Source organism: Phocoena phocoena, chromosome X (genome assembly GCF_963924675.1).
Source record: "Phocoena phocoena chromosome X, mPhoPho1.1, whole genome shotgun sequence".
Classification (NCBI taxonomy): Eukaryota; Metazoa; Chordata; class Mammalia; order Artiodactyla; family Phocoenidae; genus Phocoena; species Phocoena phocoena.
The window spans coordinates 36,648,497-36,674,123 of NC_089240.1; the positions used below are offsets into that span (position 1 = coordinate 36,648,497).

The 25,627-nt window shown below is 37.5% G+C and overlaps 1 protein-coding gene across 6 annotated transcripts in view; it reads right to left on the minus strand.

Moving 5' to 3' along the window:
• Positions 1-25,627, minus strand: part of CASK (calcium/calmodulin dependent serine protein kinase) — a 386,140-nt gene that overhangs the window by 101,237 nt on the left and 259,276 nt on the right. For all 6 annotated transcript variants that reach the window (XM_065900912.1, XM_065900915.1, XM_065900911.1 and 3 more), the window contains exons 8-10: positions 24,231-24,353; positions 14,401-14,484; positions 2,837-2,936 (exon numbers count right to left, since the gene is read on the minus strand). In XM_065900912.1, the coding sequence (XP_065756984.1) occupies positions 2,837-2,936; positions 14,401-14,484; positions 24,231-24,353 (307 nt within the window). The remainder of the gene's footprint in view (positions 1-2,836; positions 2,937-14,400; positions 14,485-24,230; positions 24,354-25,627) is intronic.

Consider the following 25,627-nt stretch of genomic DNA (forward strand, 5'->3'; position numbering starts at 1 on the left):
AAAGGCATTATCTAAAGATGAAAAACAGTCCATCTCAAGAAAGGACAGTTGGCGACCTTATACCGTTCTCTCTCTAACTCCTCCTTCCCCCACCCCCTCACCCCTGCCCTACAAGCACATGCTTTATGATCACTTTTTTCTTTTTGACATGGGCTTTCTGGAAGAACGTTCAGGTAAAGATGAAAAGTGCTTTATGTTTTGTACTGTAAAACAAACCCATGCAAATTTGAACAGAAAGGCAGTGGAAAGGATAACATTGGGAACTTAAAATAAATGATGGAGAATTAAAGGGCTAGGATTAAACAGAGAAGAATTTAGGCTTAAAATTAATGAAAATATTAAAAATAAAAATGCATTGAAAAATGAAAATACAGATGTGTTAACTTATGTAAGTATAAAGCCCTTATATGAGTCTAGATAAAACATCATAGGCTTTCTGCAACTAACCATACAACCACTGCTGTTAGTTGCAGTAAAGGAAATTTGCAAAGACAGATATTTGATAAATAATGCTGACAATAATAGATAATGCCTTCCTTTAAATGGCCTAGTATTAAAAGTTAATTTTAGGAACATATGATAATTCCTGATGGCCATGTGAAATTTAGGAAAACATTAAAATTTTCTTCAAAAATTTCCTTTGTCTTTGACATCTGACTATATAAAAATTTCCTCTTCATTTAGGGTAGCTAATCAGACACTTACACTGCATAACAATTTTATCTTTTATTGATAGCAGCTGGACAGTGCCCTCAAAAGTATTTTAGAGACATTTAGCACATGGAATGAAGATACAGACTGCTTGCAAGATCGTTAAGCTCCAGAAACTTAAAAAAAAAAAAGGCATAGGGTGAGACTACAGGAAAGGGAAGCAATATATGCAAAATTGTGAACAACTAATTTGAGGGCTTGCAGGCTACCCACAAGACAGTGTGAGAAATTTCCTTTTTTAAAAAGTTAATACTGTAATCAGAAACTATTTCAACCATATCGTTTAGAGATTGTACTAAAAAAAAACAGAAAAAAATTGGGCAATAAAAATGTATTTAATAGAAAATAAGCATAACTATAGACAATTCCTTTTCCTAAAAGAAAAATCCAGCTCTTCACAGAAAGGAATACTTAAGAGCTCATTAAAGTCTTGCTAAGCAGAGGTAAATATTAAGGGGCAACATTAAAGATTAGGTCTTTGAAGCTGTTGCAAGGCCCATCCTGCTCTCTTCCCATTTCTAAAGATGAAAATGGTATTAGAGATCTTGACCCAAAATCTCTAAATATATTCCAAGTATGTGACTATATCATGTAGCCACAGTACAACATAAAACTGTTACTAGATTCACTCCCCCTAGAAAGGGTTAACTGTAACCTGAGTGTGAGGAAGGAAGAAGGAGGTCTGAGCTAACAACAACAGAAAGCTACAAAATGGACTGGAAGAAAAAAAGACAGATGTGAAACAATAGGGAGTGGTGGGGAATATACCTATAACACAACTACGCCTTGCCTTGCCTTTCCTGTGGGAAGGACTCTGGATAATTACCAAGTCAGCACAAGAGGAAAAGAGCAAGTCCTCCTCAGAGTCTCTTCTCTAAGATTCCCATTTATGAATGCTTTTGGAAATCACCTTCACTCAAAAGAGGAAGATTCACATCCCAATTGGTAAAGGTCAAAATAAGGAACTATATAGCTGCTGGAATGGGAAATTTGATCCTGTTATTTTGCACAAGGTATAAGCACATACCAATTGGTAAGAAACTCTCTGTGTGTATATGCGCATGTGAGCAGGTATGTGCACATACGTGTATAACAGAGGAAGGAAGAAGCATAAATACTGACAAATTGCTCATGGTTCCAACATGTAAGAAGCTTAGCACATCCATTCTTCCTCTATGGCTACCAGTGAAGGACAAACAACTCATGCTTTAGGAAGGGCCCTGGGCCTTGATTCCAATGCTGATGCACGAATATTGAATGAGCCAGTCCGAGAGTACAAAAATCAAATCACTAGCGCAAAGTCAACCATATGACAAATACCGAGTAATTCTAATGAAAGAAAGAAAAGTTGAGGCCAGAGGACATATGATATAGGAGTTAAGTAAATAAATACACAAATAAAAATTAAAAACTGTAACACATATACATGCATTTACGTATACATATAAATGGGTCCTATGTATTTTTAGTAAATAATCCTTGAGAATACCTCACTGGTAAGATGGAAATCTGAGCATTTTATAAAATAATTTTGTGAACATTAGTGGGTTTTTTCAGGAGTATCTATATACATTTCATCAAAATAGGCAATTCTTCTTCTATGCTCCTCTCCCTTGAATGCTTGTGTAGACTTGCTATAGACTTTATAAAAAGAGATGAACTTGTAAGTTGTTTCTAGAGATAATTCACAAGACAGCTTTACATTGAGAGATTCAATTAAAAGCAGTGCTGTTCCAAAGTCTGATCTGCTACAGTTGACATGGGGAAAATCTTACATCGGAAATTTTTGTTGAGGTAGAAGGTAATCACAAAGATTCAAAAAGACTGACTACAAATGTTGGATTGGATGAAGTGCAGTGTTGGGTCTGGAGGGGAGAAAGGGGAAGAAGTATTTCCGAGATTAAAAAAAGTGAAATGTCAGTTTGGAGCAGTAGGGGAAAGCAATTTTGGTATTAAAATGAAAAGGAATCAGACACATGTGGATGGAATTTGGCTGCTGACAAACTTCCTTAGAATCCCATGGAGGATCTGACTAGATTCACAGAAAAAGTTTATTCATAATGGAAGAGAAAGGATGTAGACACTCAATGATTCACACTGGTGAATGAATGAATGATTCAATTACCTGAGGAGGTAGGGTCTTCGGAGAAGTCTGGCAACTCTTCAGGGGGATCCCCATAGAATGAGTTGAATTTGTGACTTGAAACAGCTGCTAGTACTGCACCCTAAAGCAAAGAGATGAAAAAAATATATATATATTTTAAAATTTTGTTTTTGTTTTTGGCCATGCTGCGTGGCTTGTGGGATCTTAGTTCCCTGACCAGGTATTGAACCCAGGCCCTTGGCAGTGAAAAGTGCAGAGTCCTAACCAATGGACCGCCAGGGAAGTCCTGAAAAATATATATTGATACTATTAAAAGAAATACAATAAACAACAAGGTCCTACTGTATAGCACAGGGAACTATATTCAATATCCTAAGATAAACCATAATGGAAAAGAATATAAAAAAAGAGAATGTATATATGTATAACTGAATCACTTTGCTGTACAGTAGAAAGTAACACACTGTAAATCACCTATACTTCAATAAAAAATATTGATAAAAAGAAATACATAAATACAAAAAAGTTAATTACCAAATATTTATTAAAGAATTATTCAGAAGGTCAAATATATAGGAGATGATAGCTAGAAAAGAGCTGGTTTTAAATAATTTTGGATTCCTTTAGATAAATCACACACGCACATACCAGACTAACACTGTTGAGGATTGTAAAAGTATTATGAAACCATTTACATCTTGAACTTAAACATATATTAGATAATGAAATATTCTGCAGTCACTATAAAATGATGCTGCAGAAGAGTGTTTACTGAAATGATAAGGTGTTTGTGATGAATTACACAAAAAAAGGTTTTAAAAAATCTGTAGTAGTATGATCTTATTTTTGAAAAAAAAGTTAATAAAGATATAAAAGACCGAATATATACCAAAATGTTAATAGTATTAATTATCCCTGGGTAGTAGGAATGTGAGTCATTTTTCTTTTTTTAAATCTTTTTTTCCTTTCTTTTTGATATTAATAATGACTATATGTTACTCTTGTACAGTATTCTCACTCAGGCCACCCAGCAGAATCAACTACATGTTGACTCTTCTAAACTTCATGCGTAGCCTCCCTTGATTCCTAGTTGAGAACCACTGTCATATTGAGTCCATGATATCCCTTAAGACTACTGGGTAGAAAAATGTTGGGAATTATTGTTTCAGTAACAACAAGAACAATAAAAGTTATTTTGTATGTGTTGAATCACGTGAGTGTTAGGTGTAGGTCAGAATATCCAGGTGTGTTCCTGGGCTCTGCCACTTTCCGTCTGCATGACCTTACTTGATTTAATCATTTAACCTCTTGAGGTTTTCTCATTTGTAAAGTGAGGATATTAAAACTGACATAGCTTACCTTACGTGATTGTCAAAAGTCGTAATGTTTATGAAAGTGCTTTGCAAATCATAAAGCATTTTGTAAGTGCAAATTATTACTAACCCTACTAATATGTAGCTAGAACCTGAGTAGAGCCTTTGCTGCTTTAGGGAGGATTGCTCACTTAGGTAGTCTAAGTATCATATCACCCTAGTAGTCTAAGAGTAAAGTAGCTTAAGTCTAGATTTTAAATACTGAACTCTTGGATTTTTCTGAAAAGAAAGATCAAACTTTTGTGTATATAGGTATTTATTAAATATCATTAATAATCACAATAATAATAAAGTTATTAATTACTAATAATTCTAATAACATTATTAATGGAAACACATTTCTACAAGGTTCATTTTTTTGGGGGGTGGTTATGTTAGGGTTTCTTTCTACAAATATAAACTGAAAAAGAGAAAATATAAACAGAAAGGGAAGAGCAAAAAGTAGAGAAGTGATCTTGATGATACCATTCCAGGCAACTTTTTTAGATTTCCAATAGTCCAGGGTTAATGCATGAGAGGTTCTTATGCAGAATTTTATGGTCAGCTACCATGAGGAAAAAAATAGTACTGAATGTTGAGTTCTTCTTTCTGTAGTAGAAGCTTATTTCACTTTACATATTACACATGTTCCCTAAAAGGTGGGTGAAAATGGAATTTTTATAGATCAAAGTACAGGTTTCCCATACACTGAAACTAAAATTTTAGAGATGCTTCATATTTCCAAATGAAGTTCAGCTGAGTTTCTTAATATGTTAGTTCTATGTTTCAAGGCCTGTTCTAGTTACCACTATAGTCAAAGATCTAGAAATATTTATACTGGGAAAGCACTATTTAAAAGAGCCCTGAGAGGTAAATTCTTTTGAAACAATAGTAGCAAGTTCCTAATTTATCTGTCTTATGGTTAGCAGTTTTGTTTATTTAGCTCTCTAAACTCAGTGACTGCATGTGGTTCGAAAATTCAATGCAAAGCTATTATGTAAAACAGCAAAATGGTTCCAGAACAGTTTATGGATTTATAGAATTTTATTGGAGTTGGAGAGTCAACCTTCAAGATGATTCATTCTAGGAGACTCATTTTGCAGATGAAGAAACTGAGGTCTAGAGAGGCTTAGTAACCTATTAAGGTTGCTGCCAACTTAGAGACAGAATCAAGAGTAGACAGAATGGAGGTCTTCTGACTACTCTTCCCAGTTCAAGGGTTTTTACTATACTAGGGGTCAAAAATATTTTCCTGTAAAGGGCCAGACAGTGAATATTTTAGGCTTGCAGGGCATATAGTCTCTGTTGTAACTATTCAACTCTGCCATTTAGCATGAAAGCAGCTATAGACTATATGTACATGAATTTCCATCACTGTATTCCAATAAAACTTTATATATATAAATAGAAATATAGATGTATTAATTTGTGAAATCGTAAAGCTCTTATGTGAGTGCTTTGGTCCCCAGATTGTAGTTTGCCAACCCCTCTACTACACTGTTGCTATTGAAGAGCCTGTGGATATAACAACATAAAACCAGATCTTATACAAGTAGTTCTTCAAACTTTCCAGTTTATTAAATCCTTCGTAAAGAAGTTTTCTATCTACTTTAGTTTAGAAGATATACTTCAGTAAGTTTTGAGAGTAAAACATAACAATTGTGAGTTAAGACCATTCACGGGCTTCCCTGGTGGCACAGTGGTTAAGAATCCGCCTGCCAATGGAGGGGACACAGGTTTGGTCCCTGGCCTGGAAAGATCCCACTTGGCACGGGGCAGCTAAGCCCGTGCACCACAACTACTAAGCCTGCACTCTAGAGCCCGTGCTCTGCAACAAGAGAAGCCATGACAATGAGAAGCCTGCGCATCGCAACGAAGAGTAGCCCCTGCTTGCCTCAACTAGAGAAAGCCCACGTGCAGCACCGAAGAACCAACACAGCCAAAGATAAAAACAAACAAATAAATAAATATATTTTAAAAAAAAGACACTAATTCACAATCTGATTACTAATATTAATGATGCAATTTTTTTTTTTTTTTTTTGTGGTACGCGGGCCTCTCACTGTTGTGGCCTCTCCCGTTGCGGAGCACAGGCTCCGGACGCGCAGGCTCACTGGCCATGGCTCACGGGCCCAGCCGCTCCGCGGCATGTGGGATCTTCCCAGACCGGGGCATGAACCCATGTCCCCTGCATCGGCAGGCGGACTCTCAACCACTGCGCCACCAGGGAAGCCCAATGATACAATTTTCTACTAAGCAAATTAACCTAGAAAGGAGAAGGCAGATTTTAAATTCAAAGAAAAAGCGAACTACATACAAGTAATTAAGCTCAATCATAATTGTAGCTAATATGTCAAACATCAAAATGGAACACTCCCCACTAGATGATTCTGTGTCTCATTTAAGGAAGTGGAAAACAAACAAAGAAAATGGTCAGCTTAGACTTCTGCTAAGTTAAGCTGCTGTACATGCACTTAGGGAAGCAACAAAGTTATTAAGTAAGGAACAGGAGAGTTGAACACAGATGAATTACTGACTTGAAGACAGAGTCAAAAGCCAATACCCCCTTTCTGGTGCCCCCTAACTGAGCTCAGAAACAAGTACCATGAAATCTGATAGGCCCAAGGGCAGGGAGGTATATTTTTAAAAGTCTAAATACAAAACACACAAGTATGAGATATAGAAAACTGGCTTTGCACCCAAGTGGCAAGGACACACAATCATTTTGTGATATACTGAGGGGGCAAAACGCATCACAGGGACATACAAATTCAAGTGTCACTTAAGAATCTGAGAGAGGATCATCTTACTAAGATTCAGAACACAACTCAAAACCGTAAAAAGGGTGGAGAATTTGGAGTGGTTGAGGCTGACCAAAAGGCTAGAAAATCATTTCGAGCCAGAAATGTTAAAGGATTTAGGTTGACTACATGTAAGAATTAGGTCCTAGATGATAATGAGGTAAGATCATTAATTAAATCAGAACTTCCCATCTCTCTCCATATAGTCACAACCAAAGTCATCATTCAGTTTAGTCAGCATAGCCTATGTGTATTTGATACTTAAGCATAATCTAAACAAAAGTCGAAAAGCTAGAGTTTCAAAATTAAGTCAGGGCATATGATTAAAGGAGGCTGTGCTATCTTCTCTGAAGAAGATTAAAAATGAGACTTGTTAGTGTAGTAGATATGGCTATATTTCAGAGCAATTGCATGGAACAGATATCTTAGGAATCCTTTTCGGTCTGTGTAAAAGTGTTTCATAAAGATGGTCTTTTAATGTATATAATAACTTTCAAAAGCTAGACTGTCTAACTTTGGGAGTAATAAACTCTATATTTCAGAATCAGCAACTAATAGAATTGCTTTATAAAATATAAGGTCAAACTCACGTCAATTATTATTTATGTAACTGTTCATACCAGAATAACCGTTTTCAGGTTTAGAATCAAAGTGCCTTTTGGATACCAGATTTACTGCTCTGAGGAGCTGGAGCCTGCAACCTCTCTGCTAATTTACTGTTCTCTCCTGTAATTAGAGGACTCTGCGTAAGTGCTGGTTTTCATTAGGGCACAAAGGTCCTCGATAAATCTTTAAGGTAGCTCTTGATGAATTGATAGAAGGGGGAAGATTGACAAAAGGCAGCTAATTAAAGCTTCCTGGTTGACCTCTCAAAAGGTGCTGCTTAGGTGTAGCCTCACTCTTGCAGATAGCAGTGCTGTACAACAGAACTTTCCGTGATGACAGCAATGTTCTATACCTGTACTGCCCAATACTGTAGCCACCGGCCACATGTGGTACTGAGCACTTGAAATGTGGCTAGTGCAACCGAGAAATCAAATTTTAAATTTTATTTAATGTTAATTAAAATTAAAAATTAAGCAGCCACATATGCCTAGTGGCTATTGTATTGGATAGTGAGTACTGGAAAATGGCATTCCTAAACAAATTTTTTCTAGTTCTACAAACTGTAGGAACCCAAGAGACCGACTGGTAAGTCAGAGAAGTAATGCAGGCGATATTTTTGCAATTTGCAAAATCAATAAAGGAAGATTATAGGAAGTTATCAGAAATCTCCCTCACTTTCTGTATATACAAGGAATAAATGGTTTTATCCTCTAAATCGAATTACACAGATTCAACTCACCCTTTCCTGAAGTGATTGCAATAAACTTACCCAAATACAGAATATTGCTTCTATTTGTACAGAATATCTTTGACATACTTCACTATAGGGAAATTTGCTTTCTAATTCATGAAGCAAAGGGAATGATTTCTAGAACAGATTTCCTGCTGAGCCTCTTCCCTAGATAGACAAGCTCAGACACCCACAGCCCCTTTCCACATCTCGCCCCCTTGCACAGTAACTCCTTCACATAAATGGCACCCAGAGTTAGAGTACAGGTATGCCTCCTTAAGAGACACATACCCACAGAGCACAGATTTTCCAGACAGTCTGGATCACACAGTCTGTCCCATGCATCCTAATATTCAGTCTGAGAAAATACAATCCTCATATCTAGTCCTGTACTCAGGACTATGTAGTTTATATAAGAAGTATTATTTCTAGAGGATGTAAACAAACTGAAGTATTAAAATTCTAGAGCTCGGTATGAAATAAAAGGAGGGGAAAAATTCAACATATGAAATGTCTGATAACCAAAATGGTGAAAAGAAATTTTCCATCATCATTCACACGTATAAAATAAAATAATGAAAGAAAGAAAGGAAAATAAAAAGAAATGTGTGATAATTCAAATCACATGTAGGGTTCTATAAACTTTTAAAACCTACAGTTCGAAAGATAGTCTGAAAAATGATGTCAATGCTTTATACTTGTCCAAATAATTTTCTCATTAGGGATTTGTTGTGTCCTGTAGCTTGCTGAATAGGTTAAATGCCAAAATGAATGTATGAATATGGAAAGGAACAATTTCTGATTGCTGAGTACTGACAGTATTATAACCAATAATGAGTAACAGTCTTGAAATTTCAGTAGAGTAAAATGAATAATGTTTTATGTTCTGGCATAAAATAGTTTCACAAAACTTTCAGAATGAGAAAAAGGTTCAACTGCAAAAATAATAAGCTCACTACCAAAAATACATTAAAATTTATAAACAGGTATAAGCCTTTTGGAAGGTAAGTTATTCATAGAGATCAAAAATCTTAAATACACGTATACACTCTGATGCCAACAATTCCAGTAGCAAAGAACTTACCCTAAGGATATAATCAGAGGTGTACAAAGATTAGTGAAAATAGAGTCAATGCAATAGTATTTATGGTTGTGGGAAACTGGAAGCAATGTCCATGTCCAACAGCTGGTTAATTAAATTATGATACGTACATATGATGGAATTTTGTAGACCAATTACAAGTTTGTCCTTTAGAGTAATGACTCTCAATAAGGTAAACTTATCAGAATCACCCATGGGGCTTTTTCAATAAACGCATGCCCCTCCAACCTCCTGCATGCCTGGGGCTGAGGCAGGGAGGGATGGGTAGCGTCTTGGCTGAGCTGACTGGTGTGGTGAGCTACTGTTACTATGCGAATGTGTTATGTCCTTCAAGTGTGCCAAAGTGAAAGCCAGTATTTAAGAAGACTCTTTTGTCATATGGTATATAAAAAAAGTAGGTTATGTGGAATTCACATAACATAAAACTAACCTTTTTTTTTTTTTTTTTTTTTCTTTTGCGGTACGCGGGCCTCTCACTGCTGCGGCCTCTCCCATTGCGGAGCACAGGCTCCGGATGCGCAGGCCCAGCGGCCATGGCTCACGGGCCCAGCCGCTGCGCGGCATGTGGGATCTTCCCAGACTGGGGCACGAACCCATGTCCACTGCATTGGCAGGAGGGCTCTCAACCACTGCACCACCAGGGAAGCCCAAAACTAACCATTTTAAAGTGTACAATTCAGTGCTAATTAGTACATTCACAATGTTATGTGGCCGCCACTTCTGTCTAGATCCAAAACATCCTCATCACAACCCAAAAAGTCCCTATACCCATTAAGCAGTCACTACCCAGTGCCTGGCAATCACCAGTTTGCTTTTTGTCTCTATGGACTTACACACATAAATACCTATTCGAGATATTGCAAATAAATGGAACCATCCAATATGTGGCCGTTTATGTCTTTTACTGCATGTCAATATCCAATTGTCCCAGCACCATTTGTTGAAAAGACTATTCCTTCCCCATAGAATTGCTTTGGCGTTTTGGTTGAAAATCAACTGACCATAAATATAAGAGTTTATTCCTGAACTCTTGATTCTCTTCACCAATCTACACGTCTAACCCTATACCATACCAGTACCACAGATACTATAGCTTTATAGTAAGTGTTGGAAAATATAAGTCCTCCAATTTTGTTCTTTTTCAACAGATTGTTTTGACTATTCTTGGTCCTCTGCATTTCCATGTCAATTTAGGATCAGTTTGTCAATTTCTGCTAAAACTTTGATAGGGATTGTGTTCAACCTACAGACCATCTTAACAATATTGAGTCTTCCAATCCACGAATATTAAATATCTCTTCATTTATTTAGATCTTCTTTAATTTCTCTCAGCAATGTTAGTTTACAAGTCTTAAAATTCTTTTGTTAAATTTATTCTTAAGTGTTTCTTTTTGATGCTATTGTGAATGGAACTGTTTAATTTCATTTTAAGATTGTTCATTGCTCATATACAGAAATACAGAAATACAACTCAATTTTATATACTGATCTTGTATCTTGCAACCTTGCTGAACTTATTATTTCTAATAGATATCTGCAGATTCCTAAGGATTTTCTATATACAAGATCATGTCATCTGTAAACAAAGACAACTTTACTTTCTTTCCAATCTGGATGCCTTTTTTTTTTGGCCTGCCTACTAGAGCCTGAGAATCTGTATTTTTAATAAGTTCCCAGGTGATGCTGATGGTCTGGGTATCACACTTGGAGAGCCACTGCTCTAAAGAATGTATATCACAGGATAGATATGACACTAGAGGAAAGATACTAGAGTCACTAGAAGGGGAGTGACTATTACAATATATCACAGGTATAAGATCCTTTCTTTCTAGATACTGTGAAGGAAAATGATGATCAAAATGGTCAGAAAAGTCTAAGCATCATTACTTTGGAAGAAACACATAAATAGAGATTATTCAGTGACATTTTTGGTGTTCTGTAATTTTTTGAAAGTCTTTAAAAATCTCAAAAATGTAAATGATGTTACTGGGGAAAAGCTAAAATGGTATGGAGCGTACATTTAGGAATTACAGTTGTTAATAAATAGAGACCAAATCAAAGGTATTAAGTATTAAAATAACAATAAAACAATAACAATAAAATGTTAATAGAAAATAATATCTATGGAGCACGTATGACTGCTAGGTGCTATTCTAACTGCTATATTAATTCATTAAATGCTTACAACCCTATGAGTTAGCTATTATTATTATCCCCATTTTATAGACAAGGAAATTGAGGCACACAAAATTTAAATAACTCGTTCAAAGTTACACAGCTAGTGTCAGAGTCAGAATTCACCTAAGGCGATGTAGCTCTAGAGGTCACTCTTTCCCATAACACTATACTCATTCACTTTCTTCTTGCTACTGACAATAAAAATTTCCTACCTCTGACTTAGTAATAAAATCAATTTTCTACTGCTCTGTGTGAACTTCAAAGGGAATCATAATAATTAGGGTGTTTCCCACCATTTGATGGAATTAAAACCAGTGTCTAGGTAGAAGGATGGGTACCTAGCTGTTCATTTGTGAAAATAAATTGTGTGGTGGGCTCTGAAAGTCAGGGAAGTTGCAATCTGTGTTCTGGAAGCTCACAGAAATGGCAGAATGAGAATTAGTTTCTTGAGGAGAGTAGGTATAACAAGCTTTAACCAGGGTGGCTGAATACACAAAGGAATACAGCCTTACCAGAAGCTGAAAAAAACCTCAGTGATAACCCTGCTGATGCTCCTAATTCTAGGTTGTTTGGTGGGTTTTAAATTTTAAAGAGGCTTGCAAAGGGATGTGGTAAATTCACATGACCCCTCTCTGCTGTGACAGCTTGCTCCTGTCCAAATGAATCTTAGTCACCACTTTGGCTATTTTAGGCCCAAGTCTGATTCAGTGGCTCTGGGAGAAATACAGCATGTGTTTCTTGTGAGGGGGCAAGCCTGAGCTCTACAGTAAACGGCTTTTATTTGGGCAATGAAGGGTTCAGTCCCAGACAGGGTAATGTCACACTGGCCAAAGCAACAATAGAGTTAAAAAGACTTTAGGGAAGAATTGAGAAAGAAGTATAATTAATAGCTTCTTTGGGAAAGAAATTAACTTCAAAAACAGCTAACCATTCACTTTGGATAAGATTTTTTTTTTTCTTTTGTAGGCCATACTGGTTCAGGTGTATAGCAAAGCAAAACACCAAAAGTCTTGGGAAACTTCTTTGGGCACCATCTCAATAATGGCATGTCATTAATAATCATTGTTTTGCCGAGGATTTTTAAATAGAGAAGAGCCAGTTTGTACCCCTGACTGCAAAAACAACTAGGAAAAAGGCTTAACTGGGAAAAATCATCACCAACAGTGACATGTTAGAATTTCCCTTGCTCTACAGTTGCACTCTCCAATAGAACTTTTTGCAATGATGGAAATGTCCTATATCTGCTCTGTCCAATATGGCAGCCACTAGCCACATATGGTTGCTGAACACTTGGAATGTGCTAATGTGACTGAGGAACTGACCTTTTTTTAAAAAATTAATTGATTAATTAATTAATTTATTTTGGCTATGTTGGGTCTTTGTTGCTGTGTGTGGGCTTTCTCTAGTTGCGGTGAGCAGGGGCTACTCTTCGTTGCGGTGCACAGGCTTCTGCTTGCGGTGGCTTCTCGTTGTGGAGCACGGGCTCTAGGCACGTGGGCTTCAGTAGTTGTGGCATGCAGCCTAAGCAGCTGTGGCTCGCGGGCTCAGCAGCTGTGGCTCGCGGGTCCTAGAGCGCAGGTTCAGTAGTTGTGGCGCCACAGGCTTAGCTGCTCCGCAGCATGTGGAATCTTCCCGGACCAGGGCTCAATCCCGTGTCCCCTGTGTTGGCAGGCAGATTCTCAACCACTGCACCACCAGGGAAGTCCCGGAACTGACCTTTTAATTTTAGTTAATTTAGATTTAAAACGCTGCATGTGGCTAGTGGCTAATATGTTGGCCAGTTCAGCTCCGTATGATAATACTGTAGCCTACATAGTTTCCTAAAAATTCATATAAATGTTCTTATAAATCTAGAGTTGAATACAATCATTCACATATTTCAGAAGTCAAATAACAATGAATTAATAATATTATTGCAACTTATGACATATCTGAAAATACTTATGAAGAGAAGTTTTATAGTTGGCAGGAGTCACATGGCTAAGGAGGACTCATCTAATCAACCACTTAGAGGACAGAGCTAAGTTTTTTAATAGTAATTAAAGTAAGTCAAATATAAGTTAATTTTAAGACCATAATATAATAGTTTCCTCTGTTGGGGGGAGGAGGGAAATGCTGTCCCATAAGATTTTTGCCCAGTGCTGAAAGATTCCATTATTTTATTCTGGGTCTTTTTCAAAAACCTTTTAAAGTCAAATGGGCCCTCCATATGAAGTAAATACTGTGTTTCGTTTGTTTGTTTGTTTGTTTTTGGTGGGGTGGAGGATGGGGAGCGTGGTAAACGGGAGAAAGGTACTCTAGGAAGAATAAAGAAAAAGTGAGAAAAGTGATTTGAAAATATTTTCTGGTAGACCACGGTAGTGGGGATTTTGACTGCTTTGTGATGGCTGTTCAACCCTAGTTCCAACTCTAATTTGGTATTATTCCCATTGAACTAAACTCACATTTTCTGACAAAATATTTAAGTTTGAGAAAGCATGGCTTAGATTAAAATTCAACAATAATGGATAATAATAGCAAATTACTATTTTTAAAGTAATTATATCTCTGTTATGAATTTTAGAGATAACATAAATCTAAAATGTGATTAATCTTCCATTTATTATAACTTATTGTTTGGATTTGTACTTAGATATTACCTTAAATGACTTAAAAAACCAAAATCTTATTGAAATAATGGTAACTTTTGGAAGTAAGAATTTAGCTGTAAGAAAGCAACAGCCAATACCAGGATAATATTTATGGGCACTGAAACAGAATAAAAACATTATCATCAACTGCCTCTATCTGGCTTTTTGATGATTTCTTTAATTTACCTTTAGTTTCCTCCTTGCATTAAATTTCCTCAGTTGTTCTACTGTTTCTGGAAGATGAATCTTGTAGGCATAACGATCCCGCTCCTATAAAAGATGAAAGATAATGAACACACATAACTGTTTAAAAGAGTGAAGGAGCTTAATCTAAATAAACAGTAAGCCCAAACTGGATATGAAGGTCAAAACTGATAGTAAAATATTATTTCATTTTCAGCAACAACAAAGGGCTAAAATAATGGCCCATGTAATTTTCAGATATATGGCTATGTGGCTAAAACAATCATAATTACTAGGAAGGTATGAAGTTACCTTTGATACAATCTTGGCAGGTAAAATGAGCCTTTAAAAAATTAACTCCACAACTAACTCAGCATTCTGAGTTGTCAGGAATAACTGGATTTAAAAAAAAGTCACAGTGGGCTTCCCTGGTGGCGCAGTGGTTGAGAGTCCGCCTGCCGATGAAGGGGACACGGGTTCGTGCCCCGGGTCCGGGAAGATCCCACATGCCGCAAAGTCACAGTATCTTCAAACTAGGACAAACTTTTCAAGGCCATCTAATTCAACCACTTCCCAATGTGGGATCCCCTGCAATCCCTGATGGATGATCATTCTGTTTGACCTCATACAACAGATTACTTTATGGAAGCCCACTACAATTTTAAGAAAGTGAAAAAATTCTTACTCAGCCTGGTCCCACATCTGGTTTGTATGGACTAGCTCTTCTCCTTGGGGATCACAGAGCAAACATACTACCTCTTCCATATAATACCCCTTTAGTAGTTAAGAGGGGGATCATGCTTCCACTAAATCTATTCCTCTCTGTGATAACATCTCCAGTTGCCCCAACTTCTCGTGTATATTTCAATCTGCATTTCATTCTCCTTGTCTCCCTCTTTGATTCTAGTCTAATTTGTCAGTGTATCTGGAAGATTTTATGCTACAAGTATTTATTTTAGAAATATTTCTTGAGTGCCTACTATATGCCAGGCATTGTTCTATGCTCTTGGGATTAACAAGTAAACAAACCCAGCAAAGATTCTGGCCCTCATGTAGCTCATATTTCAGTGGGAGAAGATAAGAAAATACAAAAAAAAGGTAAATTATAAAGTATGTTAAGAGTGCTATGGAATAAAGCAAAAAGTAAGGCAGGGTAAAGGTACATTGCAATTTAAAATAGGATGGTCAAAGTAGGCTCAACTGAGAAAGTGATATCCAAAAGAGGTGAGAGAGTGGGTCTAGGCAGATAGAACAACTAATGCAAAGGCCTTTCAAAGGAGAGAGTGTACCCGAAATTTTCAATAAATAGCAAGGAGACCCATGTGTGGAGTAAATAGTAGATCAGATTAGAGAAGTGGCAAGGCTGGTGGAGGGCATAAAGGGCCTTTGGCTTTTATTCTGAGTGGGAGATGGAGCAACTGGGGGGTTTTTGAGCTGGAGTGACGTGATCTGACAAGTTTAGAGGAACACTCTGGTTGTTGTGTTGAGAATAGATTGGAAGGGGGCGAGGGTTTAAAAAAAAAGGCAGGGAGACCAGTTAGGAGGTTATTGTAGTAATCCAGGGGAGAGATGATGGTAGATGAAACCAGACGGAAACAATAAAAAGGGTGAAAGGGAGATAGACTCTGAATGTAATTTGTTTTATTTTCCCGAAAAAGTTTTACTGAGGTATAATTAGCATACAATTAACTGCACATGTACGATGGGATAAGTTTTGACATATGTATATAAACATAAAACTATCACCACAATCATAACGAACATATCCATCACTCTCAAAAGCTTCCTTGTGTCTCTGTCATCCCCTTCCCCATCCCCAGGCAATCACTGATCTACTCTCCCGTTACCTGAGATTAGTTTGCCTTTTCTAGAATTTTATATAGATGGAATAATACAGTATATGTTAACTATTGTCCAACTTCATTCACTCAGCCTAAATATTTTAACTTCACCCATGTTGTTGCATGTACCAATAGTTCATTCCTTTTTATTGCTGAGGGGTATTCCATTGTATAGATGTACCATAAACTTGTTTATTCAGTCACCTGTTGATGGACCCTGGGTTGTTTCCAATTTTTGCCTATTATGTATAAGGATGCTGTGAACATTAATGTACAAGTCTCTGTATGGATATGTGTTTCATTTCTCTTAGGTAAATACTTAGGAGTAGAATGGCTGGGTCATTTTATAAGAAGAGTATGTTTAACTTTTTAAGAAACTGCCCAACAGTTTCCCAAAGGGGTTGTACCATTTTACATTCCCATAGGATTGTATAAGTTCCAGTTGTTCAACATCTGCACCTACACTTGGTGTGTTTAGTCTTTTTGATTTTAGCCATTCTGATATATGTGTGTATAGGTATTTCGTTGTGGTGTTAATTTGTATTTCTCTAATGACTAATGATGTTGACCATCTTTGCATGTGTTTATTTGCCATCTGGATACCATATAATATTTTCAAATTAAGTCCAAGATCACATTATGATTATTTTGTAACTAAAATTTCTCTTTGTATGTGAACTACTTCTAAAATCAAATGTTTTGGTATCATGTACTTACAAATTTACTTTTGAATTTATGTAGGACTTTACAGTCAGTCCTGTCAACGCTTCACCTTATTATCAGTGAAAATTCCTAAGGAATGAATACAAACACTTGAAAATTTATTTTCTATATTAATGACTAATAGTAACAAGAGTTCCCTGGAGAGCAAAATGATAATCTTGAGTACACATACAACACTCAAGTGTCAAAATGACTCCAAGTTTTATTTCTGCTGGATTCCATGTGCTAAACATCTTAGAAATAATTTCATTATCTTTAGGGGCTTAACATCCTTTTCCTGCACTGAGCCAAAATAGGTTCACCAATACAGAAGACATAAGAATTTATCAAATAATTAACTAGCAGAGAGAAGGATAAAATTACTATTTTAGAACAAGCAATGGAATCTTTTCATGGATTTGTTATTGCTTGTAGATTACAAATTTTAATTGTGTTAGGTTTGGTGATATTGAATTAATGTACACTGAAGAACAAACATCAAAATGGGTTTTACATTATTTTTTGAATAAAAATTATTTTGTATCATGATAGAATACAGGGGAAAAAAAAACCCAGGGAAGGTTTTATAAACAACAAGAAGAAAACAAACAAACAAAAAGGTACCGCATAGTATAGTAGGAAGACAACGGTCCTGGAGTTGAAAGACTTTTGTTCACATTCTGGGTCATTTAGGTCTAGCTGTATGACCTTACATTCTCTCAGTATCAGTTGTGCCTTTTTGCAAACTAATCTTACAGGATTGTTATGAAGATTAAATGAGATGCTGTATAGGTACATGTTTGGTTTACCTGAGTTTTAATAATCACTTTTATTAGTCAAGACATGGAAATCCCCGACATAAAAAAGTTTAGGAGCTTTTAAAAGTGTGTGTGTGAGAACAAATAGTTTACTAAATAATCTTGGCTATTTTCTAACTGAAAACATGTTCCTATTACATAAGAAAAAAGGTAAAAATAGAACAGTGAGAATTACAGAGGAACAAATCTGTAACACATTTTTAATTTTTAAAACTTACTCACTTTATTCATTTCCAAAAAAGGTGAACCTAGTTACAGCATGTTTTTGAATAGAGAGTCTAAGGCTGCTATGTCCAGTATAGTAGCCACTAGGTAAGATATATTTACATATTTTAAATATAATAATATGATAAATATTTAAATATAATTAAATATTCAGTTGTACTAGCCACATTTCAAGCACTAAACAGCCAACATGTGGCTAGTGTCTATCACATTGGACAGTGCAGATATAAACACTGCCCTCATGGCAGAAAATTCTTATTGGACAGAGCTAGTAGGGGGGTCTTTCCTTATTACTACTATTGAACTGAGGCTAAAATCTAACTAAATTTCACTTAAAATGAAATTGTTCAACATTTTAGGCATATGTAACAGAAAAAATTTCCACTGCTTTTTAAGAAAAAGGGGGGTTTCATTCCCTTTCTCAAGCCCTTTGTAGTCTTTGCAGATAGTACAACTGTGATCAAGTCTCTGGCTGACGCCTAGTGTGTGTGTGTGTGTGTGTACAACTGTGATCAAGTCTCTGGCTGACGCCCAGTGTGTGTGTGTGTGTACAACTGTGATCAAGTCTCTGGCTGACGCCTAGTGTGTGTGTGTGTGTGTGTGTGTGTGTGTGTGAGAGAGAGAGAGAGAGAGAGAGAGAGAGAGAGAGAGGGAGGGAGAGAGAGAGAGAGAGAGAGGGAGGGAGGGAGGGAGGGAGGGAGACAGACAGACAGGGAGACAGACAGGGCCTGGGGAAAGAGGCTTGAAAGATACATGTCATGTCTGGATTCTAGAGCCAGAAACAGGCATTGGAGCTGATTTTTAAAGCACTCCCCAATCCACAGAATAAACTCTTCTTTTTCCAAAGTCTACTTTTTTTAGTTAAGAGTTCTTGATAACAAGGAAATTAATGACTCAAAAGTGAAAGCAGCTAACAGAAGATTGAAAGCTAGAGAAAAGAAGTCCGACAGCGGAGGGACCCTAGGACTCAGAGGTGTGATCCTGTGGTGATATATCTGGGGTGTTTTTTTGGCCTCCTAACATATCCTCACCTGGGTGTGAGAGCAGCCCACAACCTGGAAACTCCCAGGGGAACGCAGACAAAATGACCCCCAAGAAAAGCCTCCTCTCTTTAGCCAAAGGACTGAGAAGAGGTTGGCTCTGCAGGACAGAACCCTTTTGACTTCACCCACTCCATTCCAGGGGATCACCATGAAAGAAGCCAAGTTCCTCCCCCTCAGAACACTTTCCACCAAACCAGCCCTGCCTGAAGCAAAGAAGAGCAAAGAGGTGGCACCCCACCCCTAGAGAACAGGGGCAGGATTACAAAGAGGAGGCGGCTGGGGGAGGAGGGGCTTTGGCACATCCCTAGTATACCCATGTGTAAACCCAATGACAACCAACAGAGCAAGAACTTTGAGACTAAACTATGGTTTATGAAGTACCTCCCAGGTTCCAAATGAGCCTCTGGGTAGCATACAAGTGGGACAGACTAGATGAGTATTGCAAAGGCATTGAAAATGAAATTGGCATTTGAATCACAGCCCATAGAAGTGGACTAGGACACGTGTTCTGAATCTAACTGGGTTAACTGCCTACCAAAATAGAAGATTTAAATAAGAATCATAGTCTCATAACATAACAATACTAAAAATGTGCAGCACAATATCCAGAAGTACTCTGCATACTAAGAACCAAGAAAATCTCAACTAAATTAAAATCAAATTCTGAAAGTTTAAAATACATCACTTCCACTCTACACGTTTAACCCTTCTACAGGCTTCCTAATTCTGAATATCTTGAATCACTCAACTGAGCCTCATCAATTTTCCTTCTTTAATCGCTCTTGGTCTGGGTATTTCTTTGCCACGCCCACTTTTACTCCCTGCTCCAGGCCCCTGTCGCTTCCTAACTGGACAGCCCAGCTTCTATAGGATCTCTTTGCTTCTACTGCTTGCATCCCGACAGGCAACCCACCTGTGCACAGTGTCCACAGGAATTATGTGAGCATACTGCTTGCCCTGTATTATTGCTCAAAAGCTTGCAGTAGCTTTTAACTCTCTATACCCTAATATCTAAAGTACTTAGTTTGGCATTCTAGATATATTCTTCCCTCAAACCAAATTTTCAGGCTACTACTACTGCAACCCTTCAAATAGCTGACTTTTGTATTATGCCAGTGTACCCTGACCCCATCCCTGAATGCCCTGAACACTTATAATGTTTTGCCTGTGCTCCTCTGTACCTCCCACATGGGCCCCCTTCAGTCCTACTAACATGTTACGTGCAGCCCTCTCTGGAGCGCTGGACTACAGTGACCTCTCATGCCCCACATTAGTCTTCCTGGGCTCATACTTCTGTATTCTTGTGAGGTGCTTCTCACGTGTGACTTCTTTGAAGTTATCTTTCTGTTTCTTTATGTTATATTAACAGCATTTGAAAATTCATTTCACGGGCTGACTATGCCTTTCTCTCTCTAGTAGGTTGGGAAGTTCAGCGCATAGCAGACTGTGAACTCTATTTCTAGTGAACACCTCTTCTGCTCACCATTCACTAAGGTGAAGTGGAGAGAGAGATAAGGACATAGTCAAAAAAATTTTTTTAATAAAATTATGCTTAAATTATGATTCCTGATATTTTCTAAGCAGATGAAATCACAAGATTGAAAAAAAAAGTCTGTTAAGGTACCTCATACCAGAAAACAAGTAAATAATAACAACCTCAAAGCATTATAAAACTGAGACAAAAGAAAAAAATAATATTTTTCTGTATTAAACAGTCCTACCTGAAACTAAAAGTAATGTGATATGAATTCAGAAAAATGTCTGTAGCAACGTGTCTTACACTTTAATGAAGTACTTGATTCACCGTCCCTTGTGCACACTAGATGCTGAATATACATTTAATTGGTGTGTTGATTGATTTTTCCAAAATTCAAATTGATTAGCCTAATATAAATACCCTTTTTGTCTTTATTATAGTCAATATACTTGGAGTCTATATATATTAAGGCTACAAAGGGTGTGAAAAGAGCTCAGTCATTTATAAGAAAATTACAATCTTATTTGGCCTTACTTTTGTTGGAATGAATATTTACAGCAAACAGCACTAATTTAGATAAAAGTGTTAAATACGTATAATTTAACAACCACAAGACACATATTAATTGGTCTATTTACTCAAATTCCCTTTTTTTAGATGGTATGATTGAACAGGACTTTTTTGTGTGGTTTGCCAAAGAAATAGTAATTGTTTTGGACATAAAACAACGGTATCATGACTTTGGGTACTCTTCATTACAAGGATTTTCATCATTTTATTTCTCTACATTGCAGTTATTCAGGAGTTTTTCATATTTAAACCATAGCTTAAAGTTTTTTTTTTTTTTTTGCGCTATGCGGGCCTCTCACTCTTGTGGCCTCTCCCGTTGCGGAGCACAGGCTCCGGACGCGCAGGCTCAGCGGCCATGGCTCACGGGCCCAGCCGCTCCGCGGCATGTGGGATCCTCCCGGACTGGGGCACGAACCCGTGTCCCCTGCGTCGGTAGGTGGACTGTCAACCACTGCGCCACCAGGGAAGCCCCATAGCTTAACATTTTAGCCATTGCTAAATTACCACCACTTATACGCACAGAAATGATTTTAAAGTATACATGGAAAGTACTGAAATATAAGCCTGTTCTCATCAGCTAGATAATATTCTCATTGAATTCTTCCATCTTCAGATAACACACTGCAGTGAAGGTAAACTGTAGTTCAGACATGGCACGTGACACTAAGCTCAAACAGCCTCCTGGAATTTCTTCATTTAAGTTACGGACACTTTTTGTCTTTTGTCTTTCTGGTGCCAGAAATCTATTGTGTATTAAGCTCAGATTATTTGGAAAAAGAACTATAATCATTGCAGGGATAAGGGTTTCCAAAAATAAATGTTATTAGTCAAGATATGCAAGATAATGAAAGCCAAATTTTCTAAAGGATCTTAAAAATGACTAATATGGCTGCCATTTTCACTGTTATTTGGCATTTAAACTAGCTTCAAACAAACAAAAGATCCCCATTATGAGAAACTGAGGCAAAGGAAAAATAGGAGTCCCCCCAAATGGTTTATTTCTGGGAGAAAATAAGTACAAGAAAGTATCTCAGAACTGTTTACTCTTTTCAGGAATAGCTACAACTGGGGAAATTCAAGTCAAGAATAACTAGAACCAAGTATCAGAGGGTTGAATGCAGATGTGAGAAGTAATATTCTTAAGGAGAATCAAGGTCCACTGGAATCTCAACATTGTTTGATAATATTATTATCCCTTGTCATCGCTGTTAAGATACATTATTAATCTATGTTTAAATATACATTATTATTTTGCATAATTTCTGGGGAGGTAGCATGGTATAGTAGTATGAACATTTATTCACTCATTAAATCATTAACTAATATTTATGAGCACCTACTACATGTCAGACACTTTCAAAGGTTCTATACAGAAGTGAACCAACTGCGAAAAATTCCCACTCTTATGCAGCTTATATTTTATGGGAGTAGACAGATAAACAAATAAGTAAAATATAAGTATGTCTCGTGGTGACCAACACTATGGAAAAAACTAAGGCAGGGAAGGGGGATAGGGAATACTGGTGGCAGGGAACATTCCTTCTCTCAAATTTTAAATTGGGTGGTCAGGGAAGATCTTACTAAGAAGCTGATGTATAAGCAAAGACCTGAAGATGGTGAGGGAATAAGTCATCAGGATACCTTGGGGAAGAGTATTCTAGGGAAAGGGCACGACTAACACAGAGGCAATGAGGCAAGTATGGGCCTGCTGAGGAACAGCAAGGAGGCCAACGTGAGGGAACAAAGTGAGAAGAGGAGAGTAGTAAGGGGTGAAATGAGACAGGTATTGGGGAGCAAAACTGTAAACTAAATTAAGAATACCTCAGGGGACAGGGCCTAGCCTAAAGGTATAAATTCAGGGTGTACAGATAGCATTTAAAGCCATTAAAACTAGATGAGGTTTCCAAGGGTCTGAGTGTAGACAGAAGGAGGAGGGGCCGTGGCACCCCACTGTGAAGACCTGGTTGGGGGTGATGAGAAAGAATCAGCACCGTCTGAAAAGGAGCAGCCAGAGAGGTAGAAGGGAAACCAGGAGAGCAAGGTGTCCTGAAGCCAAGGGAGGACAGTGTTTTGGAAGGATGGATGTCAAATGTTGCTGATATGCCAAGAGGGAGAAACCTGATATTTCGCCACTAGACTCAGCAATGTGAAGGTCAGCAGTGACTTGACAAGAGCTATTTTAGTGGAGTTGGTAGGATTGCAAACCTGACTAGGGTGGGTTCAAGACAAAGAGATGGGAGAAACTGGAGAAAGTGAGTAGAGATAAATCTTTCTAGGAGTTTTGCTGTCAAGGAGAGCAGAGAATAGGGGTAGAAGCTGGAGGGGGTGGTAAGGTCAGGAGAAGATGTGTGTGTGTGTGATAAAAATAAACTGTAGCTTGTTAGATCCAACAGAGATAGGAAGTTGATGAAGCCAGTAAGCGGACACATGTGAGAGCAGTGACCTTGAGTAAGTGAACTGGATAGGATCTTGAGTACAAAGGAAGGGGGTGTGGCAGGCTGAATTAAAATCCTGGCTCCACCACTGACAACTTTTGTGACTTGGGGCAAGATTCTTAACCTCTCTGAGGCTTAGTTTTCTCACATGTAAAGTGAGAATTTCCTGGAACTGTTGAGCAGTGTAATGTCTTCATCAAATAGTGCTGTCTCATTGAAGTCCCAAGTTATACCTTTAATTAATACTTCATCAGCAGGATGGGATATAAAAAGAACTTTTAAAATCTGCCTTTTTCCTAAGACGATAAACCCATATCTAGTATCTACTGAAATAAAAATAATGCTATGAAGTACACATTCACACCCAAAATAATGATAATCACTTTTTAATTATCACACAGTTGAGTGCTATTTCCGTTGTTCATGTTGCACATCTTTGGAACATGTGTTGGTAGAGAACAAATAGGCCTTCCTCCCTGATGGATTCTGCCTTAATCCGCTTTTGTACCCTCTTGTGATGAGAGCTGAATGTCACTCGAATGGTACATCCTCTTAGATGTTTACAGAGGATGTACAGAAACAGCAAATAAGACGAACAAAACTGTAACGAATAAATGCTCAGGAAAAGAAAAGGGTGGAAAGGGGCACCTTACAGAGCAATGCATTCCTGTCACTGGAACTGGTTAAACAAAGTGTAGATGGCCACCTACGAGCTCATGTACCTTAAGCCATGGGTGATTCAGTGCTTCATAAACAGTGATCCTTTCAGCAGGATCCAGCATCAGCATGCGGCGTACTAGGTCTTTGGCACTTTCAGAGATATGGCTCCACTGCCTTGGATTCATCTGAAGAGGAGGAGAAAGGAAAATTACACAGTTATGTCCAGTGAGAAGTTAACATTCTCTGTTATTTAATATTCCTATGCTGTTTCAACATGAATAAAATTCTTGGAGCAGGGTGGAGAAATCTGATTCTAAAGGCTTGCTTTCTAAGGAAGAAGAGGACAGAAGCAATTCTTTTTCTGTTGTTGTTCAATACATGAGAATTTGCAGGAGTAAATATTTGTTATACATGTTCTTCTTGTTATATATGTAATAATATTTTTAATAATTGAAGAATAGAACATTCATGATTCCAGGTTCTACCTCAGCTAAAATAAAGAGTCTAGAATGTAGACTCTAAAAAGGTTAGAATACTCTGATCCAGAAAGGACTAAAATAAAATTTAAAAATTTGAAGAAATATTTTTAATATTTTGCTTTTAAAACTTGGAATTGGCAGTAATTGTGAAGCTACGCAAAGTAGCTTTTATTAATAGGAGACTTTGGTCACTGTATGTCATTTTCAGTATTTAGGAAAAAATATACCATTACTAAAGGCCCTACAAAAAACCCAATTCACTTGTATACTGTTCTTAAAGAAGTCACTTTTCTTTCTCTTTTAGAGATGAGACAACTAAGCCACAAGGTAAATCAACTAAAGTCAAACAAAAAAATTATGAGTTGTTCCTAAGACACACAACTTGTGAGGAAGGCTGTGGATCTATGAGGAAAAGAGTTGGAAGGCTCCTGGGAAAAGGGGTATGTCTGAGACCAGGAACCAGGAAAAAACGGAAAGCAATGCTTAGGGCTTGGAGTTGGGAAGGTAAGTGGGGACAGGAGGGTAGAGATGGAGTAGGGTCTCACTCCCTATTTAATATGAGGAAACTGACTGATTCGGTGAGCTCATGGGAGCTGCCTGGTGCCAGGAGCTTTACGCAATGCCATGGCTTTAACTGGCAGAGACCTTTGTCACCTCCTAAGGGAGAAAGATGCAGAATAAAGTCCACAACAGGTTAAAGGCAAATGAAATCACAACTTGCATCACAGTACACATGAATCATTATGATCTCGCCAGGGGTTAGTAGTAGACATTTCGCTCTGGCTAACGTAAGGCTTTGTTCTAGTAGACGTGGAGCGGAAAATGTTCCATTTTCTTTTTCTAACAGGCAGAATTCCAAACGATAGTCACTTCTCTTGTCAGATTCCTTAATTAAAATGAATACCATGAGACTGTTGAAACATTGTCATCCTACGGAAATTGTGATCAGTTGACGAGTTTGAAATAAGGAGGTATGTGAT